At 31.9% G+C, this 10,150-nt stretch overlaps 1 protein-coding gene across 1 annotated transcript; it reads right to left on the bottom strand.

The window, feature by feature from the left end:
- Positions 1–8,324: 8,324 nt before the first annotated feature.
- Positions 8,325–9,191, bottom strand: LOC119690038 (adult cuticle protein 1-like). The gene is made up of 2 exons (XM_038105020.1): positions 9,072–9,191; positions 8,325–8,994 (listed from the first exon to the last, which is right to left on the bottom strand). Exons 1-2 carry the CDS (start codon positions 9,189–9,191, stop codon positions 8,557–8,559), a joined length of 558 nt encoding a protein of 185 aa, XP_037960948.1. The 3' UTR covers positions 8,325–8,556.
- Between the last annotated feature and the right edge of the window lie 959 nt (positions 9,192–10,150).

The raw sequence follows: 10,150 nt of genomic DNA, 5'->3' as shown, positions 1-10,150 counted from the left end.
TATGTAAGCTAAGTAATTAGCGGCACAAAAGATCAACTATGGTCGCGTTGCTCTGCTCCTAAGAATGCCTTAAGGCAGTCTAAAATTAAAATGCTGTGCAGTTGGAATGTGGAGCTCTCTCTCGACAAACAAAATTAACACTCTGTAGCTCGCGGTCTATAGGTCCTACTTTTGCTTCTGTATGGTGCAGAAGCATGGTAGAAACTTTACAAAAGTTTCAATATGATTTTATAAACAATACAGCTAAGGTTCTGTATTAAGGAATAGTATGAACTTGTCGGGTTGCTACATAAATCTATTCTAACTTTTTGTACGGTACCCTCCATTCTTGTTTATACAGATTGATGTTGTTGCTAAAAATACTTTATCGCATAGCGGATACGTATATCTATCAAGATACGCTTTAAGTGCCAAAAAAACATAAATAAATAAATCTTTTAAGAAAAATTAAAATAAAAATATATTATAAATACTATATATTATATACACTTTACACATACTATCACACCTGTTCTAAGCACTTTATAAACTTGTCAAACATTGACGCTTGTCAAAATTGACTGCTGTAAAGGTTTTGGTATTCTATGACATAAATAAAAAGCTCTTTTCCTTGTTAGTTGTCAATACTACAAATGCTGTTGACAACTATAATAATATGCTCTTTTTAAGCATTTTTTATTATTTGCATGCATGACAAATATTCTTAACTACAATATACGTTCTTTACAAGCATATTTTTTATTGTTATTTGAATGCATGAAAAATGCTTTTTAAAAACTTAAAATATATGCTTTTCACAAGCATTTTTTACGAACAATTACGAACAGTTTTCTATACAAAACACTTTACACCACAGTGTGGTGAGAAGCACTAGGTACTTGAGCTCTGAAATTTGTCAAGACAAAAAAAAATAATAAAAAAATTTTATGAAAGAATTTGACAAATCAGCCAAGTGCACAGAATAGGTCCGTATATATACATATACACACACTTTATATACGTTATAAGCATATAAATGATGATAGATAATAATTTGTTGTTAATATTTTTAAAATGTTAACATTTTTTTATATATATTTCAATTTTTGTTTTATAGATTTTAATGAATTTCTTTTGGAGACCAAAAATAGTTTATAATATTTTGAATACTATATATTATTATGTTTTGTCTAATATTAAATTTAAATTATTATTGTGTTTATGTATATCTAGCGGAAAGAAAGCGTCCGACTCGCACGAACTAAACTTAGTATTTCTTCGAGATAGAAAAATACATTTAAGGTCATTTAAGAGTTCCATTGCTGTGATGGTTAATGTTTCAGGTAGCCTAATGCAGACTTTTCACATAATAATTATATTTTATAAATAAAATTGTATTAAAAAAGAATTAATAAGTAAAAAACAAATATTTATAAATTATAATAATCTTGAGTACAAAAATATTCATCAGCATTAATTAAAAATTTTATTTAAAACTCATTTCAAATTTTCTATACATCTTTAAAAACTACAGAACTAAGGAACTAAGGAAGTATCCCTCGTTCGACATCACTTATCTACGTGTAAAAATGCCCGATTGCCGTTAAGGTGCATTAATGCTGCCTTACTCTTGCTATTGAGTTCATTGCGTTTTTATTGTTGCTCTTATCATTGATGACGGTTTTGAATATGAAACACAGAATTTGTTGTTGTGATCGATATTGTCATTTGTTAAAAAATAAAACGATTTTAATGTTGTTGTTGTTGCTGTTGTTGATATTGCTTTGATTCACTCAGGTGCCATAAATATAATAAAAACTACATAAACCAGATTATTAACATTGGATTACATGGTTTCTGCTAGCAATGCTAATAAATTTTCCAACTGAGTTATGATGTGGGCTATGTTATCTCTTCAATGCATGCAACATACATACATACTCGCATATGCATACAAAGAGAGATATGTCTTAGGTATTTGCTGAATTTATATACCATATATATAAATTCAGCATATACATATTTTTATTATAAATTTTCTTTATTTATAGATGATTTGGATTTCTATGTTGGAGAACACATATTCCGTGTAAATATTGGCAAGGACATTATATTCTGTTGGGAAATATTCGAGATTCTATCTCATAGAATACTTTTCCTTTAAGTTACTAAGAGTCTTGTGGCTTCTTAACAGATATAAAGTAATATAATCTATTTATGTAATTACGATGGCTACAGAAATTTCTAACATTTTAGAAAGCTGGTTTGGGACGAATCCGGTAGCAGATATTATGATTGAGACTAATGGAGCGTATGCTAAGACTAATGTGAAGTAAGTATTTTGAGTACTTCTATAAAATTGGACACCTTAATTAAAGACGTCGTTTCTATACTTATTTGAAATCTATTATATCTCATACAATGATGATTACAGTGAGATTAGTGAGTAGAGTTCCGTGCCAATAAAGCTTATACGAGCTTTCGTTGTAATAAAAAGAAGATCCAAAGCAAGTTGTTAATGCATTATTTATGAAATATTGTGCAGAGGCAGTTTATATTCTTACACTGCAGGAAAACTAGCTTACGAGGTAGTATGATCATTTTACACCCATACCTTTTGCCTTTATTTTTATCTCGTATTCCCTGATTTGGTAGGTGGAAATCAAGAAATAACACTTCTCTGTCTTGAACAGTGATTATAAAACTTACTGCCTGAGTAGAGTTGATCTCGTTTCTATTATAAATCTTATGCTCCCGTGCTAATATATATAGTATGGTGATTCGAGCTCATGTACACACCTACATCCGTGAATACGGTTTATTTTACATATATTAATTTATTTCCCGTCCGTTCGTTGGACTATTTTACATTTGTTTAAATATGTGAACTTATATATCTCAACTTTTACATCCTTTTTTTTTGTTGAGGTGATACAGCTTCTAGTACATAATAGTATATACCAGTATATACCTATCTTAGTAAATATAATCATATATTGGATATTATAAGTAAATGAGCAAAAATTCTTTGAATTGATAGATAAATAATTTGTTTTAACATATGTCAACAAGACTGATTCCAATTTTTTGCTTATGATTGCAGTTTTATCCTCTATTTGCTGTAATATATAAATATTATATAGAGAACTTAGCTCAGTAAAAATCTTATCTCAATTGATGAAAAATGAAATAGCTATATACCATAATTAGAAGCCAAAAAATTGTTATGGGCGCAGTTGGATGGTGGGTTGGTTAGTTGCTGTGGCTATACAGCAGATACGAGATTCCGTTTTTTGTAATTAATGATTATTTAATGTTTTTTCAGGAGAAGCATCTACAACATCTTCATTTAAAAATAAAACATCCTATATCATAAGACGGAAGTATTTCATTCCGACAAGCTCTGCAGGAAACACTTCCTTACAAATACGTTGCTTCCATTATCGAAAGTTGAGCAATCACAACTTCTACAATAATTGTTGAAACGATTCTGGACTTTGTCTGTGTAACCCAAAAACACTGCAATTAGCTCAGCAAGCGTATAATTTTAATCGAGTTTTTCCTTACCAAAATCACGTAGAGGGCATCTAAGAGACTTACTGAGTTCGCACTGCAAAGAGTTTGTTGATAGTGTCAGAACATCATCTCTGACAAAAAAATTACGGCACTTAATAAAAGTATTCCGGTAAAATCCACCTTTAATCTAGGGTAGAAAGAAGATATAGTATATGAAAATTAACTTTCGATTTGATTGTAATTTGAAAACTACTCAACTGAAGGTATTTTTCTATTAACACAATTTACTCGAATCACTCCTTAAAACATATGTTGATTATTAAAAGATTACTATTAGGAGACTCTAAAAATTCCATATACCTCCATGCATACAGGTAAAACTTTTTTATTTATTTCAGGTCGTCCATTCACACTTTCAATTTCCAAACTTTTTTCGTTATAAATCGTTTTTTAGATTCTATCAACTGCGACTTTAAGTCCCATGTGAGTATAATATTTATTTGAAATTAAATAGAATATAAACTTGCAGTATTCTAATCTCCGAGTAAGCATTGCTTCCATAGCAGTTTTTTTTTGTGTTAATACTGACTCACATCAAAAATGGGGCATATATTCAGCCTTTCAAATTAAGGTCAGAATGTCTCTTCTATAAGTACTCATATCAAAAGGTAATAGGTGCATCCGATCATATAATTTCTTCCTGCTTTAAATCGAAAACAAATGATATTAGTAGTTTCATTGATTTGCTGGCAAAGATGATCAACTGTTAACTTGGACGGCTCCTTTTGTTTAGATCCTATACAACTTACACTTTTACCCTATCCGGTCACCTCTTCCCAATCGTAAATCTACTAAGGAAGGTTGCCTCTTTGTGGTGATACGGACTGAATATTCATTTATTTCTACATATTTTTCTTATTTCGTTCCAGAGATTTTTGGCACACTTTTGCTCCGAATGATCTTTGATCTCTACCTTACGTGCATCGGGTCATCTAACCCAATTGAAAAGATAATCATTTATACTTGGTCTACACTTTATACTTTCCGAATATCTTTGGCATTTCCATTTTCTTCGCCTACTAAATAAAGACCAACGAGTTTTAAAAAAACAATCGCAAAACGTGATTGCGACACTTCTGACGTGGGTGGCGGCTTCGGGTTTGTTAAAAAGCGTCCAAAGTTATATGAAATAAAAAAAGAATTCATTGCAAAAATTAGAAAAAGAGAATTTGGCATTAAATAAACAAATTTATATATTTTTTTTATTTAGTATCACTTATTCGTTTATTTTTTTTCCAATCCTCATGTAAAGTCTTGTTACACCACTGCAGTTGAATAATCGAAATGGTAAATGGATTTTCATTTCAACTACTCTGAACCACAGCGAAAACTACAAAAGGTTATGCTTGATTGTGCTGCTCTAGATTTGTTTGAAGTGCTTTGAGTGATTTTGTAATAATATTAACAAATTAAAAATATTTACAATTTATTTAGTGGATTTATTTCGCTCTTATTGCAAGTGTAAAGTCGTAACTCTAAACTCCACCAACGCCCCATCAATAAACAAATCCGCACTTGAGGCTTTCAAAGAAAAAAAGAGCCGCGGTTCATGTGAATTCATAAAGATTTTGAATGTTTGGCGTTTGTCTGGTTGTTCATCGAGTATCTTAAGTTGAATGCAGTTCAAACAATTTAAATGCATTTCGAATTTTTGCTGCATTGTTCACGGTTCAACTTAGAACGCCCGAACGCTGGAACCGCTGAACGCCTTAACTTTGCGCCTCTGACAGCGGCGGCGTATGAGCGACAATTTGAACTCTGCGTTATTTTTCATAGCGCATTAATCATGCACCATTCAAACTAAAGCTAACTAAACCGTTAACGATAACGAAGTTTTTAAAAAAATATTAGCTCATAAAAACTTTACTGATTTTACTGCTGTTTAGCATAAATAGATTAGCATTTCTGTTTAATGACACTCGCATTCGGCATAAATTTTATTTTATTACGCCAATAAAAATGTCAATTCAAGCATTTAACCACAAATAAATGTTCCGGATTACTGTCAGTTAGTTTTCGGACACGCTGAACATGCGCCATTCAAATGATGCTATAAATAGTTTTGGGCTTATAAGAGAAAAACTCTACAGAAGGGAAAGGTGTAAACATTATCGATCATTTGTATTCAAAAACTCAAAAGGAACGACCTTTTGCCAAGACTTTATTTTATTCGATTTGATTGTGAAATGACTGAAACTACAAAGATCAATTTGCATTGTTGAATTATGATCCTTGTAAGCCTTAGGGGCTTGATATATCATTAAAAAAAACACTTCTTGAGTTTCAAATTCTTTTAATCAGTCACTGCTAATCTGAACATTTCTATAACTCAATACTGAGTCCAACGAAGATCTAAACATTTGACAATTACATGCGGCATTTCAAAGAGGAATACCGAGTGTCTTTGAGTGTCAGCATTCATCCGATATAGATATATTTACTTAGATACATATTTATTTTATAGTAACATAAGCGCCTAATCTAACCCTAGCAATGATATATTAGATATATAAACTGAAACTGAATTGGTGTATAAACTCAAAATACTACACAGATAACTAGATAAATACAAAGATTTTACTGCAGTCAGACTTGATCATCCTTAAGCATAAGATTAACCAGTTACTACTGGGAATTTGGTAGTTTTATATCTCTTCGTACGCATAATTAAAAATTAAAAAATTTTGTAATAAATAAGTTGATGAGTAGGCGAAGTGTATATATGACGATCCTTTTCAATTAGCTAAGAATCCTTTTTGACTCCACACTATATGTATTATATACACTATAATATATATATATATATATATATGATTTATCATAAAATTAACGGAGATATTAATAAGTGCACGTATATGACTGATTTCAAGATTCAAGGTGCTGTGAAATGAATTAAAGAAATGTGCGTTCATGCGGTTAAAACTGATTAAAGATCAATTTCGACACTAGTTCCACCAGTGAAATCATAACCTAATAGGATATAGGAAGCCCATTCCAACTTATTATTATTCTATCATGCAGTTTCTCAAGAGAGCCAACATTATCTTAAAAGTTACTTTCTTATTTTTATGGATTATGACTACAGTATCACATTTAAAGTATGTAGACTAGGTATGTCCTCTTGAAATGGGTGCTGAGGTGATATTTGAACAGTTCCTTTCGTTCTTTTGCAAAAAAGTAATTGTAAAGTGACAGTTGTTTATAAAATACAGCAACAAGAACTATTAACAAAGATTATATCGACTAGATCCTCAATTTTCTCGTTCTTAATTTTAAATACTCCATCAGGAACCCAAAATAGGATAACATATACGTTTTCAACTAATGAGCTAATAATTAGTCTGACCTCTTGAACTATATAAACCATGCAATACCTTTAATAACAATCTCATTTTTTATGAAACCATCCACCTCTTATCATAATGGTTGCAGTCATAAGCGAAATAGCAGACTCCCGATATGTCAAACATTTTCGATTGAACTATTGAGGTGTAGTTATGGAAATGATAAGATTTTTATATATATTTATATAGGATTTGAAAAGTACCAAGTAGATTTTGGATCGTGTACAGTAAATAATTTTGAAATCGTCAGTGTCAATTCTGTTTGTTAGTTTATGAATAACAAAATTGTTATCAAAACTTAAATGTGGGTCTACATTTTATTACATATTATAATGAATACCAGAAAATGTAGACAAAGCGCCTGTGCCTTATATAATTAAGTTTCTATAGACTGAGAAAGGCATTTTGTTTAATGAATAGCTCCATAGAGAGTAAGTGAAGCATTATATTGGGTATATAATTGAAGTACAATAAGTATAAAAAGTAGGCATGCTGATGTTTTGCAGTTCAGTTAGCCTATAAATTATTTTTGTTTATTTATTCTTGGTCAGCCTACTTTTATTTGACAGAGATAGTCAAACTCTGGGCATTACTAAACGATCACGTTGTTTTGGTACGTTTTTTGTTGTTTTGGTACGTTTTTTGGACCAAATAAGTGACCGCACATGTGCCACTAGAAATCTTACTTTAATGTTAAGTTTTGAATCTAGAATAACTCCTCAATACTTTACTAAGGAGTTTAGCATACTGAAATTCGCATACTTCGTCCGCGTGAAACTCCAGAAATAAACAAGCAGTCAGAGCTGAACTGTACTACAAGATTTTAATAAAAGTTGTGTGAAAAAAGAAGACAATTGAAGAGAAAAAAAAAATTTTTTTTCAAAATTTTAAAAATTATTTAGATGAAAATACCTGGATATATTTCTCATACATATTTTATTAAGTTTTGAAAGTACTATCTGACATATACTTTATATATTATATTTATATAAACAAATATTAGTCCGTTTGTTCAAATTGAAGTTACCACGCCGATTAACGAATAAGAAATAAAAGAAAAATGAAAAAGACATGAAATTACCTTCGTCAAATATATTTTCCCTGCTCTTCTTCTTCAAAAAAAACTATCGGAATGTTGTTATGCTACATGCTAGGGTTTCCAACATTTACTGAATAATTAAATAAAATATTTTTTTGTACAAACAAAAACATTGATGTTTTTATTTATTTTGCATTTGTTCAATTTTACAATTGTTGCATTTTCTTAAAATTATTGTACAGAGATGTTACAATAAGTTGGGGTTGATAGGAGGGAAGGAAGATAGAAATACATATAGTGATATATAAGTAAGAGTTTTATAAAATGTTCTCAAAATACTCAATAATTTCATTCGATTTCGATTCCAATTTTTTAGCTGTTCTTACTGTTGTTGTTGTTGATGTTGTTGTCGTTGTCGTAGTAATTGTTGTTGGAGATTGAGTAATAGTTCTTTTACTAAAAATACGATTAAAGAAAATGAGAGATTATTAATACAACAGTGGTGGGTTGTTGCTAAAGTGAACAGGATTGAAGTGTGAAGTGTGTGACGGTACGTATTCATCTTCATTTGGCATTGCTGTCGTCAAAGTGAATTTTAATTATTTTTAAATTGTGAATTTAATGAGTGCCAGGAGCTGGGGCTACATTGACTGAAGTAGCTGAGCTAATGTGACCAGCCAATGGAGCAGTGTGGATAGCACCACGAGTCTTAGCTACATAGACACCCTCATGACCATGACCGGTAGCTAGAGCCAATGGAGCTGCAGCAGCAATACTACCATGTGCTGGACCTTGAGCTAAAGAAATGCCGGGTACACCCCAACCATGTCCGCTTGCACCCCACGCTGTACCAGCGTGCACGGCAACAGCAGCTGGTGCATGAGCCAAACCAAGTCCAGTACCCCATGCTCCACCATGTCCCCATGCACCATCCCAGGCACCACCCCACGCACCATGCAAAGCTGGTGTAACATAAGAAACACCTGGAGCAACTTGTGCCAACAATGATGATTGCACACCAGCGGCAAGAGCCAACATGACTACGGCAACAACGAACTGAAAGATGAAAAAGGAAAAATGATGAAGATGTATATATGTGAAACATTAGATCAAACTAAATTCTAAACACTCACCTTCATGTTGATATGTTCTAGGTTTGAAGAAGAAATGTGAAGAAGAAGAAAAGGATCTCTAAGTTGCTGTTCCAAGCTGTGTTCAACGAACGCTTTTGGTTTTGATTCTGATTTGGACATCGAAATTATGCCAACTTTTATACTAAAAAATTGTCTGAACTTTACACAACGCAAATGCTTAACATTAATATTAAAGCAAACAGTAACAACAATAACAATTACAGCCACAGCTACAACAACAACTGCTAACATAACAGTATTACAAGCAATTAACAATGCCAATAGCAACTGCAATAATATCAGTAGTAGCAACAACAACAACAACAACAATAATAAACAATTCAAAACCGAAACTTGTCTAAAAATTTACACACAAAAAATATTAGAAAAATCAAACAAAAACAAGGTAAATACAGCCGAACATATACACACTCACACACACATTCCCATACACAAAAAAAAATGCTCGCAATCTAATAAAAGCACAAAGAATTGGAGTATTTCGTGGAGTATTTACTGCACTAATCCGAATTATAAGCAAGGCCCGAAAGCCCGAAAGCCCGATTGAGTGTGTTTCGTTAATCGCACGATTGACCAAATGCCTAACAGATTGGCTGTCGGGCAGAGGTGCACAGGCGAAAAATAGTAAACGAAAACAATACAATTGCATTTACTAAATGTTTTCATTGAAAAGTGTTGTTGTTGTTGTTATAATGGGGATAGAACAGATGTACGACATTCTTGCATTTCTTCCCGCTTGCCTCTTGCCTCTTGTCTTGAAAATGCTTGAGCTTGACGCTTGTCAAAGTGCCGTTTCACATATTAATTTTCTTTTGGGAGTGAATTGGAAAACGAGAATAGGTGTTGTTGCAATCGCTGAAAAGAGAGGTGGAGGAGTTTAGTGAAAAGAACGCTTAATTCTTTGTTTGTTTAGTTTTTGCTATTGTGCTTTTAATTGCACATAATTTCGCTATTAATGGGAATTTTTTATTCGCCGCAATTAGCCACGAACAGGTGTTAACTTCTTGAACTTGCAAGGTAACTTACCGTGATAAATTATGAATTAAATGGGCTAAGTT

Source organism: Teleopsis dalmanni, chromosome X (assembly GCF_002237135.1).
Source record: "Teleopsis dalmanni isolate 2A chromosome X, ASM223713v2, whole genome shotgun sequence".
NCBI lineage: Eukaryota > Metazoa > Arthropoda > Insecta > Diptera > Diopsidae > Teleopsis > Teleopsis dalmanni.
This window is presented reverse-complemented; position numbering and strand designations above follow the sequence as displayed.

Excerpts from the sequence above, each read along its gene's own strand:
- LOC119690038 (XM_038105020.1), bottom strand. The coding sequence starts at position 9,191 with ATGTCCAAATCAGAATCAAAACCAAAAGCGTTCGTTGAACACAGCTTG. Across the intron at positions 8,995-9,071 it reads TAGAACATATCAACATGAAG|TTCGTTGTTGCCGTAGTCAT; the intron begins GTGAGTGTTTAG and ends TTCATCTTTCAG.